At 40.7% G+C, this 19,424-nt stretch overlaps 1 protein-coding gene across 6 annotated transcripts in view; it reads left to right on the top strand.

Moving 5' to 3' along the window:
- The window catches only part of Dab1 (DAB adaptor protein 1), a 1,139,889-nt gene that overhangs the window by 983,630 nt on the left and 136,835 nt on the right, over positions 1-19,424 (top strand). For all 6 annotated transcript variants that reach the window (XM_048815305.1, XM_048815307.1, XM_048815306.1 and 3 more), the window contains 2 exons: positions 2,818-2,957; positions 11,077-11,175. In XM_048815305.1, the coding sequence (XP_048671262.1) occupies positions 2,818-2,957; positions 11,077-11,175 (239 nt within the window). The remainder of the gene's footprint in view (positions 1-2,817; positions 2,958-11,076; positions 11,176-19,424) is intronic.

Raw genomic sequence — 19,424 nt, forward strand, 5'->3', positions numbered from 1 at the left:
TGTATGTGCCTCTGGTGGAATTACAGCCTTATGGCTTTGATACCAATTATTTATTTCTTAACTAATATAACGGAGACCTTGTTCAAGATGTGCTCATGAAAAATTACCCTTTTAATGGTGGAACATTTAATGAGAAACTAGATTATCTACTGCCTAAGTGCCCTTCATACAAATTAGCTTGGCCCTGGGTCCTAATCTAAATTGGGCTCCCTACTTTACTCTAAATGGCCTAATATTTTCTTATTAATCTCTGCCCTTATTCACCTGATCTGGCTCTGCCTCCTCTTATGAATCTTTCTCCTCAGCAGAGTTCTGCACCCTGACTCACGTTTCTTAAGGATCTCTTTGTATCTGACTCGTGGACAATTTTTTTTTTTTTTGGACATGAGTGGGTGCTGCAAGTGTTTGTTCCATTTCCAAGCTTTCTCTCTAACCTGTAATGGCGTTTTCATGCTGTCAGTGTATTTATATTTAATATTACAGATTTGGACCAGATATGTTTTTGTAGAAGGTAAAGTTAGGCCTTTATAGGGAAGTTAGATTGATGAGAGACAATTAATCACAGTGGTTGAGAGAACAGCTTTGAGAACACGGAACACAAACAAATCCTGAGCATGGGCTTGGCATAGTACAAATCTGGGTCATGTCCTTCTCAGGGAACTTGGACAAGTTACGGGGCCTCTCTGATTCAATTTCGGTGTTTGTTATCTACCTCTAGGAATTTCTTCTAGGAACATTGGTGCATGCTTTGTGATAGATGTTATTCCGGTTAAAGTTTGGGGATGGTGGGGTTCCAATAGTGAAAGGAACATTATTTGTGACTGAAACAATGTAATGTGTTGACAAGGCAGAGAGGTAACCTCAGACCAAACTGTAGGTCACCCCAACCCAACTTTAAATAGTGAGTCAGGAAGAGGGGACTCTGGGACCGCAGGGCCTGTCACTTAGCTAGGTGCCCATCAAAGGCATATGGTAGCAAATGTTCTCAGTTCTGGTGTTGGACATGCCCTCACAGAACCCTGAGGTTTAATTTTCACATTGGTTATATTCTCTGACTAATCACCTAGGCCTTCTGTTTGCTTTATGGATATTGTTCAAAGGCTTTGATCATGTAGGAGTCACGGAGTGCAGTGGATGCAAATGAGAACTAGAAGTGGCAGACCAGATGTCCAGGCCTAGCTCTGCAGATGTTCTTCTTCTGGGCCTCCCCTCTGCCAGCATCCTGCCCTCTGTAGTGCTTCTCTTACTGGGCTGATCATAGTGGCAACAGCTACCATTAGTAGAAAGCTCACCATGAGAATTAATCCATGTTTTGCACATAATATTTGTAGTAACCTACATAAGCTATGGGAGACCTTTGTCCTCACTTAGCAGATAAAGAACTAAGGCTCAGACAGTGTAGTCGACGTGGGAAGGAAACCTCTTACACACCTAGCATAATGTTCTATACATTTTTATTTACATCACCAACCTGGAGCTTCTGGGGGCACCAATTTTTGTCTTCTTCATCTGTTGCCAGTAAGTAATTGCATTTGGCACAGAGGAAAGGCTCGCTAAGGGATGAGTGAATAAATGAATGAAATGAAAGCCATGTTTTCTCAGCAGAAAAGCACTACAGTGTGGTAAGCTGTGGCCATTGGGCTTTTTGTTTTAAGCATATCCTCAGATAATTCTCAGCCACACATAGAGCTGCCTTTGATTGAACATGACCTAGCTGGAAGAAATGGACTGAATTATCTCTGATGCCCTCACTGGTAAGTTTCTGACCACGAGGGGAGGCATGATAGAGAAGGAACCAGGAGCTGGAGCCAATGAGCATCAGTGGGCTGGGTGTACCCAGTTCTGAGGACCAGTGTGCAGTGCCCAGACGACACAGTAGGCAAACTATGGTGAGCTTACAGAGGGCTTTGAATGCCCACGTATTCAACCTATTTCTGACTCTGTGAGCCCAGACAAGCTACCTGAGTTCTGAGACTGTCTTAATTACCTGGAAAACGGAAATGGTTTGGTCATTGTGAAGAGTGGATAAAAAGTTTATGAAATCTCCTGCACAAATCCCTTGCTCAGCTCACGGCAATTTCATAGCCCTGACTTTATGGGGGGTTTGTTTAAACCCCTGGTTAATGGGTCTTAGCAAAATATTATGTTAATAATAATTATTATATATAATATATTATTTGTATTAATAAAATATTATTAACATAATGGTAAGTATGTTGATAATTATTGAGAGGGCCTGTTGCAAGGTATGGTCACTCAATTCCACATAGTGTGAAGCCAATTTCCCTAAACTCATGAGTTAGCAGAAGAGATATCATAAAACCATTTTTTGGATAATCATCCTGGGTCATTATTTGATACAAAGCAATTACTCTTGAGTTTCCCTATAAAACAGCCCATGGAATTGGGTGTAAGGGAGGTCTTGGACCCTTGCCAAAGCACTATTAAATGTTGGGATACTGGAGAGTCAGTGCTGATGCTTTCCCAACAAGACTCTTGGACGTGAACTCTTAGTAGGTGATTCTCACTTAACACGGAATTAGATGCTTTATATATATTGTCAGATTTATTTGTCTGCATTCTTCATTGGGATGGTTCTTGTAATTTTTCTGCCTAAGAAAGATGAGGCTCAAGGAGAAGTAGTTTGCCTCAGTATTTCAGTGGATACAGCCAGAATTTGCATCTAGGGATATTACTCATTTTTTTTTTTTTCTGCCATGCCCCATGATTTGACTTCCACAGGACACAGATGAAGACACACAGTGACAATTGGATCTCAACAGCTTCATATCTGAATCTTTGTCTCTCTGTTTTCAGGTCAGGATCGCAGTGAAGCCACTTTGATAAAGAGGTTTAAAGGTGAAGGGGTCCGGTACAAAGCCAAACTGATCGGGATTGATGAAGTTTCCGCAGCTCGGGGAGACAAGTTATGTCAAGACTCCATGATGAAACTCAAGGTGCTGTGTACCTGTCATTTAATTATCCAGGGGTGAATAAAGGGAAGTGTTGATCGCCATTATTATGGCAAAATTTACTTTGTTCATGATTGACTTACACATTTATTCACTGGGAAGAGACTTCAGTGTTTCTGCGAATGTTTACTGAGGATCTACTATATGGAGGTATTTTTGCTAGGTCTTGCTTTATAAGTTTTGAAATCATCATATTTTACCCAATTATGTCTTTATTTTGCAGCCCAAGTAAAAATAAGACTACAAACTTGTCAAATTGTTTAGTCTGTCACATTTTTTGGAATTTTTGCCACTCTATTATTTTTGATTTTTACATATTTTGTCATATGGTAAAAGATGCTAAGGTGAAAGCTGATTTTATTCATTCTTGTAATTTCTACTAATGCACTCCAAACACTTTTTTAACAGAAAAAAAATAATATTTTTAAATCATCCATAACTAGATACTGGAATTTGGAGATATAACAAAGAGGTTTCTTTGTGATTTTTTTTTTTTTTTAGCATTTTTAATGCTATGAAAAAGCCTTTCACTAAGAAACTAACCAAAGAAATTGGGAAATTTTTGAATATACAAATAAACAAATCAGTTTGTTAAAAAATATACAAAAGGAATACTGTTTTTTTTCCAGATTGTGGTCTTCATACATTCTGTTTATTTTGTGAAACAAAATATTAGAAAAACAAAAGACTTAGCAAGAAGTCTAAAAATATTTTATGCATTTAAAACATATACAATTTGTTTTTCTGATTTTAGAGTTCATAAATGTTCATTATAAAATATTGTGAAAATATAGGAAGTGTAAGGAAGAAAATTGAAATAATCCAAAAATCCCACAAAGACGATTAGTGTTACAGTTTTGGGTATATAATTTAGAGTCATTGTGTGTTTTTATGTGTATATAAATTCTTACATATTTAATCAAGTTGAAATTAAATAATTTATATAGTTGCATATTTTATTTTTTTTCTCATCTAATAATGTGTGTGAGCATTTTTAACCAAATCTTCAAATAGTCCATGAGGACAAAACTTGGTCAGTGGAATATTTGTAAGTAGAAGAAAAAAAGGAAGAAAAGAAAAATACACCAAGCCCAGTAAAATGTTTTAAAGTATTAAGTGAGATAAAGTCTGTAAAATGCCCTCTGTATCACCTGTCCTTTCAGATGGTTAATAATCAAAGCTTATTTTTGCTCTTGCTATTTCTTAGCAGCTTACCATGTATATTGAATGCTAAATTTCCCCTATAATATGGCTATAGGAATTAGAATTTTAAAAACTCTTGATTTTCTACTGGATATCCATTAATTTCTTTTTGTTTTTTTAAGCTGTAATATGTAACTGATAAGATAACATTTATTTATATCTACTATAAGGTATAGTATCTTGCCTAATTTAAGAAAAATATATAAAAGACATCAAAATCATTATTGAGGTTTAAGAGAAGTCCAATAATGAGCTCTCTGTTTCTTCTAAGTTCACATCTGAATGATAAATGCAAAAAGTAGTTGGCCAGGAAGAATTCTACCTCCCGGCTTTGTCTCTGATGGTTGCTGGTCTGGAACACCTGACTTAGATACATGGTCACATGGGCATCTTAAATGAAACAGACTATTGCACTCAGTTTGTGGAACAGTTGGATAACTACAGTCCTTCTGCTTCCCCAGCCCCTTTCCTGTCCCAGACTAGAACCCATGACTGTGCATGGAATCAGATCAGAAAGCAAACTATCTACTAGCAAGTGAGGCACAGAAAGTCCTGAAGAGGTGAAGCCTCTTGTTTTCAACTTCTTCCAACTCCCCTGTTAGATAGAGTTATATCTGCCAACCTAAGGGGAACTGGGGAAAAAAGGGAATAAAGCCTGGATCTTGATTCTTGCTGGAGTTCCTCATTACAATTATGAAATCAGGCCAAAATAAAATAGAGATTTGTTCCTGACAAACTTTAATTTTAAAAAAAATCACTAAAATGTCATTACTTAATCCTCCCTATTTCCCACCCAGAGCCACAGGTCGGCTTAAACGGAGAAAGGAGCTCATGCATCTTCCTTCCCCCATATTCAGAAAAGAACCACTCACCAGGCATCTGACTTTAGATACATGGCCACATGGCACCTGTCATGGAGTGCCTCATTGCACAACTATCTCTTGGAAGCTCTGGTGTCTTAGTGGATGTGCAGCAAGGGTTTGCCTGTGTTCTCTGAAGGTTCTCCCTTCGGATTGAGATTGGGCCAAGCCAGCTGGACCAGAGCTAGCAATGACTGTCAATCGTGTGTGTGTGTGTGTGTGTGTGTGTTTTACATGCAGTTTTGGGTTCCATCTGTCACCACTCATAACTCTGAGATCCCCAAAGCCCTGAGAGTTTGTCCTGCCATAACATACTCCTGTCAGGTGCAGTAAACTTATTGAAGGGTTCTTGGTTCCCAGACAGTTATGTTTCATTATTTGCAAGTTGCTAATAAGTGTGATGACATTTTGGCTCCCAGTGGTTTTTCTTTAGGAAACATAGAAATCTTAATGATCTATTCTCTATTTGGCCACCTTCCCAGGAAAGTAAGAGAAAGATAAGAACAAAGTGCCTCTTAGCCTTGAGAAAAGGCCCACTTGCCAGATGAGAAATGAAAAAATTAATTTTTTCCTTGCTAGACTTCCTGAAGCTAGTGCATTTTCCTGTCACAGGGGCTTTTTTGTCTTCGATTACAGAGGTTTTAGAGGGGATTCATGTTGTTAGCGTGAGTGGCACTGCCTGGGTGCCAGGCATACCATCATCACCATCATCATTGTCATTGTCATATTTCAATTTAGAGTCAAGAAAGCGCTGTCATGTGTATTATCTCTTTTGATATTATGAGATAAACATCAGCCTCCTGTTTTATAACCAACAAACTTGAGGTTGTGAGAGGTTAAAGAATTTGCCTCGCCATCTTCATTGAGTGTGAGAGAACTCAAACCTAGATCTCCAGAGGCCCGGTGTTTGACAAGACATAGTTTAGCTCTTAATTATATTGTGTTTTGTAGTTGCATTTAATTCATCTTGATTCATAAATTGATTTTAATCTCCTACCCATAAGCTACCATCTAACAGCCACAGCCATTGGCTTTTCAGATAACCAACTTTCAGACATTTGATAAAACAATGATGATTGAAATCACGGGAGAAGATGCCATCTCCCAAAGACAGTGCCTGGCAAGCTGAGTACAGGACCTCAAGTATGTCACTCAGGGTCCTGGAAGGCAGAATTCACCCTACCCAGGTCAGATGAGGACACTTTAATGAAGGAGATATTTGCAAAGGGAAGGCAAGGTGGCGAGGGTGGTGAGGCACCCAGAGTCTCACAATAGTGAGAGGCTGTTTCCACTCCTAGGAACCTATGGGGAAAAAAATCTTTAATGGAACCTAGGAAAAATACAACAGATAAGGAAGGCCCCTTCCTCAAATTAAAAAAAAAAAAAACTGCAACCAGAGATACAGATCAATAAAGAGAAGTCAAGAAAAATACCCCGATGTCTCCCTCCTTCCACCCTCTGATCTCCTGTCTGTATCTTTCATAGTGGAACTTAACTGGAAGCCAGAGGGAAGGAAGATTCAGACACCAGGAAATAGAGTCTCCATGGGACTGTCTTAGGGCACAAAGCAGGACAGAGAAAGTTATTGATCATCCCTTTTTAACTAGGAAAAATGAAATTTAAGATGGATATTTCCCTCTAAGATTGTCAAGCTAGTAACTAACAGACCTGGGAACAGAGACTAAGTTTATTATGTGGGGCTTTCTGAAATAGCATCCTAAGGTTTCCAGTATTTGTATCTGTAGCCTGTTGTGTTTACGCACGTGCTTTATGTGTGGAGATCACCGTCATGATATCGTGTGCATGCTCCTTGCTGTGGGAGTGTTCTCAAAGCCCTTTCTTGTATGTCATCTTAATTAATGGTCAAAGTATCCTCTGAGCTGAATAGGCAGCCTGCTAATCCTGCCTGGTCTGGCTGACCTTTTCTCTAGGGTAAATTCCTCCCCTAAGATACTGTCTACCTGGGCATCCTTTGGGATGTCCATGCCAGCCATATCATACAGAACCTAGTACATGGTGTTGCTCAGAAATACCAATAATAGTTCAGACAATAATGATAACGATCATGGACCATTGTCCCCTGTGTTCCATGCTGACAGTGTTATGCACATAAGTTCATTAAACTGTCCCAACAGTTATAGGGAAAGAAATGTGTTTCTAAGTTTTAGAGTTCCTCCTCTCCACTGAGCTCTCTTCAGAAATTTTGGGACACATTTTAATATGGCATGGTCAATTTTTAAAAACCTGTTTCCCAGAAAAAAATCTTTTTGAGAAGAGAGGGTTATAGTAGAATGACTCCTACATTTAGAATCAGAAAGATCACTGCCTTAATTCCAGTTCAGTGACTTTCTTCTTTAGGTTTAGGGAGGTCACTTGACCCTTAATCTCATGTTTCCTTATCTATGAATTGAAGGAGATAATTCTTACTTCCCAAAACTGTGGTATGCGCTAAATAAAATGACACATAAGAAAACTTCTAACATAGAGTAGACACCCAATAAAATGTTTGATGTCCCAATTTCCTGCTTTCCAGTGTTAACTTATGGGGTCAGGTGGCTGATATTAGGTACAGAGGCCCAGATGGCACCTACATAGGCAGCATCAAACTCCCCAACCAGGGCTGTGTTCTGCACCCCCACTAATGCTACATAACACAGTGGATATTGTTATGGGAGAAGAGTCCCCGAGGCATGCTGTGGTGGCAGGCCTGCCTAGATTTAGTGCAGATTTTCAGAGCTTTATGCAGAGTCCTGTTTTACAAGAGAAAGAATGGCTAATAAAGTTGGACTTTTATTTCCAAAAAGATTGCACCATGTGGGTAATCCTTCTCTCTTTCATTTATCATGTAAAGCCAAGACCAGCAGCCCAAGCACCAAGCCTGCAGGAACATGCATATTGACTCTTTCCATTCTTTTTTTATGTACCACAATTTTCTACCAGAGAGTCTTTGACAGGTACTTGGAACCAGCAAGCAAAGATAGCCTTGATATCTATTGGGCACTGCCATGTACCAGGAAGTACTGCTATCTGATATTCCAGGATTCTGCAAGCCTAGGGACTGTGAGGATTCATCTTGGAGTTAGAGACATTAAAGCTACTCTTCCTGGCCAAAGGTGCAACCCTTTCCCTGCCCTGTCCTGAGACATCCTTCCCTGGGAGGAATAGAGGAGGAGGGGCTCTCCTCCCCTCTGAATCAGTCCTCTCAATCCTTTCCTTTAATAAGGTGCTCTCTTAGTCCATTTGTGCTGCTAAATCAAAATTCCCAGAACTGGGTAATTTATTGAGAACAGAAATGTATTCCCTGACAGTTCTGGATACTGGCCACTCCCAAAATCAAGGTGCCAGCAGTTCAGGGTCTGGTGAAGGTCTAGCCTCTGTCTTCTAAGGTGTGCCTCATATTGGAGTTCTCTGGAGGGGATGAACACTGTCTTCATGTGGCAGAACTACAAAGATACAAAGGGAACAATGCATTCCTCAAGCCGTTTTACGGGGGCCCCAATCCCCTCTATGAGGGTTTTGCCCTTGTAACTTAATCACCTCCTAAATGAAATCACATTGGCAGTTAAGTTTCAACATATGAATTTGGGGAGACACATTCAGAGCCCACCAAGGGGCTACTTATTCTGTCTCATCTGGATACTTGAGGTTGGAGATCAGGGTATGGTGTGGTGGCAGCATATGCTATTTTACTCAAATGCAGCCAACAACACCAATTTCAAAGTCAAATTTTCCTAGGTTAAACATTTGACTGGTCCTCTCATTTACTACCTAAATGAGGGAAAGCCATCTCACTTCTCCTTTAGTGCCTGCTGTATGCTAGGTCCCATTCTCAGCACCAGGTATGCACAAGTGAGCTTTCGTTCCTCTGGACAAAGACAGAAAAATCAACCAATGACTATGTGATATGCCAGATGGCAGTAAGTGCCAGGAAAAAACTGAATGAAGTGCAGTTTGGCATGAAGAGGGTTCTCTATTGGCTAAGGGAGTCAGAGAGCATGACACTAAAGGGAAACAGGAATTACCTCTGGGATTCCAAAGATGAACATTAACCATTCCACCATGTTCCTTAAGAGTATCCACAGGGAATTCAAAAGCCAACAGGACAATGAGGAATCTAGAGACCATTGGATTAAAGTTGTGTTATGTGGGATGTGAACAAAGTGCTTTACTTTGAAAGTAAACCATAGTCTTACCAACTAGAGGGTAGCTATTAGTCCTGAGGCTGGAAGAGGGACATTAGATAGGAGAGATATGTTTTTTCTAGAAAGAACAAAATAATTATTGCTCCCAGAACAAAGTTTGGAGGGCTGAGTTATGGTCTCAGCATTTCCCCTAATTCTCTGTGCTATCTCAGGACTGCCCACTACCTTTGGGAACATTGTTTTCTCATCCTTGGTTGGAAAACTTTGTTTTAAGGTTTTTCTCTGATTCTAATGTTCTGTGTGTCAGTCAATGAGTAACATGTGTTTGAGAATTAGTGGGCAACTGATGCCAGATGAATTTCCTACTAGTAGGTATCCAAGCTGGGATTGGACTAAAGTTTTCATGGATATTCATTTATTACTAGAAGAAATTCATTGTTGTTAAATTGTATAGTATACCCTGGTACACCATGCTAGCTACTTTACAAAAAAATGTTTAATTCTCTTAACAATTCAAAAAAAGTACTTACACTTAAGGAAATGGAACTCATAAGCTAAGTAATTGTCCAGGATTACATAGAACCAAGAGTATAATAAAATATTCTGAGTGCACAGAATATTTTTCAACACCCAAAGTGAAGATAAGCAGACAAATTCAAGAGGATGTGCCTCTTTCAGGTCTCTCTACCACTACACATTCCCAGAACCTGGTCCTGAGAATGTACTGTCCTGTGAACAGCACAAACTACTATTATCTCCTGGGAACAGAAATCAATGTGATTTTAGACTTTGCTACTTCCAAAAGCCCAGTGCTGTGACTATTGAAAGGTGGGCTTAATCGTACAGTCTGTTGACTCAAACATGATGGAGTGGGGAGCTTCAAGACATTAATGGAGAGTCTGTAACAGCCCTTGGCGTAGACCCTAGAAATGCCTTTACTCTCCTGGTATGCCCTTGTATGAAGCCTGTACTTACCTCGGCCACAGAGTCTAATTTATTTTAAAAGCAACCATCCTTACTCATCACATGAATCTTATCAGCTTTGGAAGTTGGTCTCCAGATAGTTCATATTCATTTAACAATTATTTGCTAAGCATCTGCTATCCTCCAGGGACTGTTGTAAGCACTAGGGATAGAATATAAGCAAAGTAACATTCCTACTTATTGTGACATTTGCCTTCTTGACAGCTATATAGAGATAGAGATATATACATGCACACATACACACATCAGTTTATAAAAAGTTTGGGGAAGTATGGAAATAGATGTTTTGAACAATGGAAGGCATTTGGTGTTTTTCTTGAAAGTGCAGGAATGGTAGGGGAAAAGATAATAGAAAATGCAAAATGTCTTTGGATAAAAATTGTAAGCAGTAGGTGATGATCATGTTTTTCCAAACAAAAATAAAACATACAGTCTAGCATCTTTCCCTTTATTTTCTTTCTAATCTGTAGGATTGATTTCATACAAAAGTCTTTTCTAGAAGTACAAAAATAAAATCACCTTTAGGCATATATCTAGTGACTCACCTTTATTGAAAAGATTAAATCCATATCCACCATACAATCCAGTGAAAATATTATTATGAGGTCCATATTGTGTATAGTTGGGGATCCCTAACTCTGAACCAAGTATGTAGGCACACAGTAGGCATTCTCTAAATCTTGGTTAGAATGAATGTTTAAGTATGTATTTATACCGTGTTGGAACAGCTAAGTCAATTATTACTCTAAGACATCAAGCAGATGTGAGCACTTTGTGCACAGATCATCGCAGGGCAGAGGGAAAGGGTGTGCATGATTGGTGGCAGTGGTTGAGGGTCTCTGACATGCCTTGGGGACCCAAGGGAATTTTCAAATGAAAGCACAAAGGTAAAAACTATGTCCTTCCTTTCAACAGGGCGTTGTTGCTGGCGCTCGTTCCAAAGGAGAACACAAACAGAAAATCTTTTTAACCATCTCCTTTGGAGGGATCAAAATCTTTGATGAGAAGACAGGGGTAAGTGAAAGAATCGCCTGGCGACGTGAAATTGAGTCCATTGACAGATGTGCCCTTAAAAGCCTCTACTCTCTGGTCGGGAATATCAAACAAGCATAAAAACACATAAAGCATCTGACAAACTTGATCAACTGTGATCGTCCATCAAAGCAAGTCTCTTTGCTGACTTGGCCACAGTGTGACTGCACCGTGATTGTTACAGTGTAATTGTGATAAAAGTGTCACACCATGCTGGTAATCTTAGGAGAGATTGATAAGCTTTGAAGAGCGGTGGTAATATGACAGTTTAAGTTAAATTTCTTTGTGTGTTGGCAACTTTGATGACATGCATCCTACAGGGAGACACATTGTAGGTCTTTGGACTGGTCAAAGCATCCAGGCTCTCTTGAGTTTAACCCCCAGCACCTTACAATTGCTGTAATCAAAAAGAATAAATAGAGTTCTCCGTCTTAAAAATAAAATCTATTACCGCCAACCAGGAAATGTAAGGGTTGATATGTTTCTTGAACCCACCAAAGAAGTGGTTTGTGTTTTCATCAACCTTACAGTTGCAATTAACTCCTATATTCATCCCCAGAGCTTGCCTGACACCGTCGATCTCGTTCATGGATGGTAGGGAAAAACAGAAAAACATTCTGTGATCTGTTGTACTGAGAGAGTGACACTCCAGTGGGTTTTTAGTCTTTAATTCATTCATTATTATGCAGCTTATAAAACACCTCCATGTATATCACCTCCTTTGAACTTCCCAAAGATAATTTATCAAGCACTTTATAAATAATGCTCCACCAACCGAGTTTTTTGACCTTGGTCATTTTGCAGTTTTAGCTTCTCTTCCTTGTTCTGACTGATAACATGAGGGTGGTCAGGTAATCATTTAAAAGTGAAAATGTATTTTTTTTTGAAGAAAGATCAGAACTATAGAAAAATTGCTTCTAAATAACTAGTAATAGAACAGATATTGGCTGTAACATTATTCATAATAACCAAATGATGAAAGCAGCCCCAGTGTCCAGTGACAGAGGAATAAAGGGTCACATCTAGATAGAATGCAATCTAAGAGAGAAGGAAATTCCAGCACATTCTTCAACCTGTGATACTCAAAGACAGTGTGCTGAGCAAAGTAAGCTACAACAAAAAAGCAAGTCCTGGGTGATCCCACTTGTATGAGGTACCCAGAGTGTGGAGCTCGTGGAGATAGAAAGTGGAATGATAATTTCCAGGAAAAGGAAGGAGGGGGAGCTATTGCTTGATAGACGTGGGTTTTTTGGTTGGGGAAGATGAAAATGTTCTGGAGGTGGATGGTGGTGACAGCTGCAAAAAACTATGAATACATTTAATGCCACTGAGCCAGACACTGTGAATAGTTACTACAATAAGTTTTATGTATATATACTTTACCATGGTATAAAATAATGGCAACCAGTTTTTGAATACCTTCTATAGTCCAGGTTGGTCTTTGTACATGTATTATCCAGTTTTGTCTTCAAAACAGTCCTGTGAAATAATAATATTTCATCCTAAAAGTGGATACTGTGTTCATCCACTTTTCTGTTGCCATAATGAAACACTTAAGGCAGGCTGACTTTATAAAGAAAATAGATGTATGCAGCTCACAGTTTGGAGGTTAAAGACATAGCCCCCAGCTTGGCTCTGGTAAGGACCTCAGGGTCGATGGTATACCAGTAGTGCAAGCAGGTGAGAGAGAAGAAGAGATCATATCTTGAAAGTGGAAGCCAGGGGGAGACTGGGATCCCTCAGTCCCCTTACTCCCCTAATTCAGCAAAGGACCTCCCATTATGCCACATCTCCTGAAAGGCTCCAAACCATGTTTCAGCATTGCTGTACTAAAGACCAACTCTCCAGATTGTGAACCCCTGGGGGACACACTCAAACATAACCCACCGTAGCAGCTATTTCATCAAGTGTACATTAGGTGCCTGGCATTGCCCTAAGTTCTATATAAGTACTCTTCACAAGCACCCAAGGGAGAGATGCTATTATTGTCCCTGCATTATAGTTGGAAGACACCCAGAACAGAAACATGACATGACCTGCCGAAAATAAGCAGTGATAGAGATAAGCTTAGAACCCAAGTAACCTGGCTCACGGGACCTTTTGCTTATCCATGTTGCTTGTTGTCTGTCTCAGATAAGTGACTTCCTACAGTTCCCCTGGGATTTGTTTATCAACATGTCCAAGACAGGAGCACAATGTGCCACACAAGGCCACTTGGGAAAGACTCCGGGGTGGCTGGAGGCAGAAGAGGGGAATGGAGGGAGCCCTGAGGCCAAGGCCTTTATTGGAGTTTCCATAGGAAAATTCAAGGTACAGCAGGATGGATAGCTGAGGACTGGTTAGTTGGAACACTTCTTTCTGGTGCTGAGCTATAGGGGTGGACCCCAGTTGCCTAGTACCTGCTCTGGGGAGATTAAGGCAGAAGAAGATCACCTCTGTCTGCCTCCGAATTGGTAAATTTGCCTGTCAAAGACTTGCTCCTGGCTGGGCCTTGGCTATGTCTAAGAATTGACCAGCCCTAGAGTGCCAGTGCCTCCCCAGCCAGAAATGTATCTCAAAATGCCAAAACATCATGATATTCAGAAAATTTTAAACTATTTACAACAACCTCATGCCCAGGAGGCAGAACAGAGATTTATTCTCAGATTGGCATGAATCAAAAATCAATGCAGTTTACCTCCATACCATGGGGAAAGGTGGGCCTGTCCATACAGGCCTTGGTAGAGGGAGTTTAGATTGGGGCACAAGCATCGATAGGAAATGGGCTTGGATTTAGCAGGATTAAGAGTTTAGCAAAAGCTTCTCCTCCCCTCATCAATGTACCCAGCATTGTTGCAAGATGAGTTTTTGTCTTTTCCTGGAAAGATTGTATTTTGGAGACCTGCGCTCGGTTTTTTTTGTTTGTTTGTTTTTGTTTTAATATTTTTTTTTAGAGAGAGAGAGAGAGAATTTTAATATTTATTATTTTTTTTTTTTAGCTTTCGGCGAACACAACGTTTTTGTTTGTATGTGGTGCTGAGGATCGAACCCGGGCCGCATGCATGCCAGGCGAGCGCACTACCGCTTGAGCCACATCCCCAGCCCCCTGCGCTCTGTTTTTTGTTGGCTTGTTTGTTTGTTTAAGTTGTGATGGGTAGAATGCCTTTATTTTATTTATTTATTTTTATATGGTGCTGAGGATCAAACCCAGTGCCTCACACGTGCTGGACAAGCACTCCACCACTGAGCCACCACCCCAGTTCCCTGCGCTCAGTTTTTAACCTCACATTTTAGAAAAGATATTGGCAAGTCTGATGAGGAGGACCAGGTCAGTTGGGGAACTGAAAACTCTGCTGGGCCAAGTCTTCTAGACACAGACATGTCCTCCCGGGATCCTGAAGTATGCCAGAGGTCAACTTGGGGCTTGTACAAACTTGGAGAACATTGCTGGTCCTTTATGTCCTTTATGGGAGCCCAGCACTGTGGACCAAGCCCGACTGAGAGATACTTTCATAGTGATTTATGTGTCCCAATGTTATGATATTATCTCTAGGCCTTTCTCATTCCCAGCCCTGTCCATCACTGGGACGACAGGGACAGAAGCAGGGGTGTGGGGTATCTGGCATTTTATCTTGTTTTGGGAACCTCTTTCACACTTTGCTATTTTACCCTATCCCCATCCATCAAATAGGCTCTTCCCAGATAATTAAAGTCTTAATGTCTGGATTTTTACTAATGAGGAGTCATCTGCATTTTGTACCTTTATGTACTTCCTCTCTCAGAGGTGGCTAAACTGCCCCCCACACACACACACAACACACACACACACAAAAGATACCATCAAACCTTGAAGCAGAATTTCTGAGGCCTTAGCTGGACACAAAGAAAACAACAGTAAAATCATCATTTCAGCCCAAAGCCATTTGGCTTTGTGAAGAAAATGTCAGATCCCTAGCGGAGAATCAGGAAGGAGGCAGTTAAATGTTTTCTGTCTGGCTTAGCCTCCTCCAGTTCTGTTTGATTAACATCCGGCCTCTGTAGCATGGAGCTTCTACAACCTGAGCTTGTTAATATGCCTCAGCACAAGTCCCAGGAAGACGGTCAAAAGGACTGAATTTATTTACATCTCAAGAACAGAAGATGAGACTCCAGAGTATCTGATACAAGGACCCAACTTGTTCCTTATGATCAGAGAATGAAATTTTGAACCAGTTGCAACCAGGACTTGTTGATAGAAGTTTCTAGAAAACGGTTTTAGTTTGTCAGTAAGATGACTCTTCTGGCAGGCAGACCTGAGTCAAATAGATCTGAGTTCACTGGCGCTGGGGGTAGCCAAGCCACAAGAGACCCGTAGGTAGCCAAGCCACAAGAGACCCATAGGACATTGTTGAAGGGAGTAGGTAGAGGTTGCGGTGATGAGCAATATCACATCCAAACTGACTTCTGAGATGAGTTTTAGGATTCTGTTTCTCCCTTAAAATAGTGCCTATTGATGTTTTTTATTTGAAAAACCTCCAGGAGATTATGAGCAGGAACAGTTTACTGAACCTTTGTCCTTACCCAGCAGGGGACTGACTGAACTGTGCAGCATAGGAATCTCAGTGAAGTATTTTGCTCTCCATATCAAAGAAATGGAAAACTGGGCCTTTGTCATGTGGAATGACAAACCTTAGTTGTTCATCTTGTCTAAGGTATTTTTTTTTTTTTTTTGGCTCAAGCTTGATTGCATTTAAAAAAAAAAAAAAAGAAAGAAAGAAAAAACTAGGAAAGTAACATTTTCAGAACCTGACAATAGCTAGAATTTTTAAATCCAAAAGCTGTCAAAAATGTTTTGATCCCAATTAAAGAGACCCTTTGCAGCAATTTACACCCTGTCTTGAATTTCAAAGAACTCCTGATCCCAATCCTTATATGAGTAAATCTTATTTTGTTATTAGCATGTTGCCAGGAATAAATCAATACTGAAAGCTGTTTATATTTGCAGATAGACTAGGCATTGCTGGTCTATCAAAGGAATCAGTGAGAAAGCAGAAAATGTCACACATAACCTTTTGGTTATTAGTAATCACAGGAACAGAAGCAGATCAGGAGTAGATAAAGTACCCAGACCAATGGATGTTAAGGCACAAGTGATGTCCTTTTTATTTTACAGATGAAGAAACTGAGGCTCTGGGTGTGTCCCTGGCCTGGCTGTAGACCCAAGACACACCACCCAAGTTGAAGACTCATATCTTTCCAGTGAACCCCATTGATTTCATTCACTTTCCACTTAAAATTTTTTTCCTTAGAATTATTACAATTTTATGTCATAAAAATTAACAATTGTGCAGGCACCCTAAGATAAGTCTCTTACAATGGAGGGCAGCAGTCTGCATCAGCTTTTTGAGATGTTACAACATCCTTCTTGTCACAATCTCACGCGACTTTTGCTTGTTCACACTGCAAATCCATGGCAGAACTGGGCTTCAATCCCACACAGCCAGGTCCAGAGTCCCTGGTACTAGTAAGAAGTCACCAGTAATAACATGCCAGATTTTGTAAGTGATTTCCTTTAATATACATAGTGAGGCAAGATCAGTGTCATCTTGGGCTGTTACTGTTGCTCACTCTCCTTCCATGAGGGTTCTCTGGTGAAGATGAACAGGTGGAGTGACCTGTGGCATCCCGTCATGCTTGTCTCGGGTGGATGCCTTGTTGACGGGGTAGCCCACAGATGATTAGATGATAGCACTCTGGGTTCCTGCCTGTGTGCAGCTCTGCTTCCTGGGGATTTAAAGATGAATAAGATGTGGCCCTTGTCCCGGAGGCATTCATAGTCTTGTGGCTCAGAGTGAACTGAGAGTGGCCAAGGCTCCCATGTGAGCAGAATTGTCCGTGCTCAGTGATTGAGGCCTCACTTTAGTCTAGAACATTCCTGATGGTTTTCATGGAAAAGGGCACCCTGGCTTGGCCGTAGAGGGGTGGCTTGGGAAAGATCAGGTAGGTAAGTCAGGAAAGAGTGTTGAGAGCCACAGCCGAAGGGGCCCCAGCAAACTTCCAGCTGCCAGCTGATGATTGGCTCACAGCAGCCCCAGCAAACTTCTAGCTGCCAACTGATTGGCTCCTCTGCAGTGATGCTTATTGGGCTGTTTCCCCGCCCTTTCAGACCACGGAGCTGCTCATTGGGGGACTTTTTTTGGCTCTGCCCACGCGACCCAGCCAATCGGCCTCAAAGCAGGAGGAGTGGGGGGGTTGAGAAGCTTGTGGGAAGCCAGTGGTGGCAGTTGGGCTCTGAAGGTTTTCCTGAAGAGCTGTGTGGTTTGGCGTGTGTGGTTCTAACAATAAAGGTTTCTTTTGACAAGTGGCTCCTGAATTGTGCCCAGCCAGACTGCAGCAAAAGAGAGCACAGTATTTCTGAAGGCAGGATGTCTAACAGACAAAGATGTGTGTGGTATTTCCTTCTTTCCTTCAGGAAATATTTATTGGGTACCTCTGTAAACACACAGATGAATAAGGCCTATCTCTTTGTTTATCACTGTTGTCTATCTAGTTAGCACAGAGACTCATATGTAGCAGGTAGTATTTATTGCACCGGAAATAAAATGACTTAGAGATGAAGAACCAGCAAATGTTCAAAGAATCCCAAGGGCACAGCACATGAGGGGTAGAAAGCCGCTGAGGAGTCAACACTGTCCCTCAAAAGAGACGGGCAGTTGTGTTTTCATGCAATGGCCATACTTGCATTTTAGGATTGATTTAGTAATTTATTCCTCAGTGAAAACCAGATGTCTTCTTAGTTGTGTCTCCTTAAAAAATAGGTCTGCTCTTCCTCCGGTTCTAGCTGTGTGTTTCCAGCATGGTTTGGAGATCGCAGTCAAGGTCAAGGAAGGGAAACTGTTCTAGGAGAGGGAGACAGGAAGAGAGGACCTGTAGAACCAGGAGTAGGCCCTGGTGGCTTTGGGATGTTCCAGTGTCATGAGACTTTCAATGACTGGGGCTGATGATGAGCTTGGAAACAGGGCTCTATGGTTCGTGGCCAGTGGCTTTCCTGGATTGGTGTCATTTGACACCTAATAATTCTTGGAAGTTTTTATTATCCCCATTTTACAGGTGTCAACTGGGGTACCCGTGGCTAAGTGACTTGTCCAAAGTTACTCTTTGTAGCAGAAATAGAATTCAAATTTAAACTTAATAATTCTTGTGCTCAGTTCCTTTCTTTTATTCCAGAGATTCTCTACGTGGCTCATTCTGCTACCTGGGGAGTGTTTAACAAACTTACATAGTTGTGTTTGGTGAGCAGAGGCATTTTGGTGACTTTCGGCGAGGGGGCATGATGCAGGAATTCAGTTGCTAGGGGCCAAGGCTGCTGGACATTCCACAATGCCCAGGACAGACTTCTACCTCAACAGGTTCTTTCCTGAGCTCTGTGACTTCCCAGTTGTTCACAAGACATTCATGTAATTGAAAACCCTGTGATTACTTGAATCTAATATCTAGCCCTGTGTTATGTGTTTAAAAATATTTTTTTACACCATATTTGTGACATGGAAATTTTTCAGAAATGCAGCTAAACCAAGAGAAAGACGTGTTCTGTTGGGATCTCGTCAAAGTTGTTCATACTTTAGGAAAGCCATACATTGCGATGCTCTTTGTGTTTGAGTGGCCAAGGTGGCCCTGCTCTGTCAGCTTCATGGGTGGCTGTGGCTTTTGCTGTGATTCTGGTTGTTTGGTCTTTGTTTAGTAATGTCACATAGAAAGAAAGGAGTGTCATCACTATTGATTTAAATGTTCTCTTAATCTCAAGTTTATTCACTGGGAGAAACAAAAATATGACTATGTCATTATCTTCTTCTATTATAGCTGTAACTAAGCATTTATGCATAGAAATTCACATTTTTAGGGGCTAGGGATATAGCTCATTTAGTAGAGTCCTTGCCTTGCATGCCCAAGGCCCTGGGTTCAATACCTAGCACCACTAAAAGAAAAAGAAAAGAAATTCACATTTTTAGGTCAGAAACCATATTTTATTTCTCTTGTATGTTTTAATTAGGATAATTTGATTTGTGTGTAGGTATTTTAAACTTCATGTATATAGGTAGACTATCTGATTGTTTCCAGACAATGAAAGAAGGAACTGGAGTAAGGCTTGATAAATGATAGTATTTGTTATGGAAAGGGAGTTTGAGGTCAGATAAGGTTGGCTGAGAACTTGTCCAGACCATGCTACCATTTTAGTTAATTTGTTCATTCATTCATGAATTGTTTTTTGTGTG

The sequence above is a fragment of the Marmota marmota genome, unplaced genomic scaffold (assembly GCF_001458135.2).
Source record: "Marmota marmota marmota unplaced genomic scaffold, marMar, whole genome shotgun sequence".
Classification (NCBI taxonomy): Eukaryota; Metazoa; Chordata; class Mammalia; order Rodentia; family Sciuridae; genus Marmota; species Marmota marmota.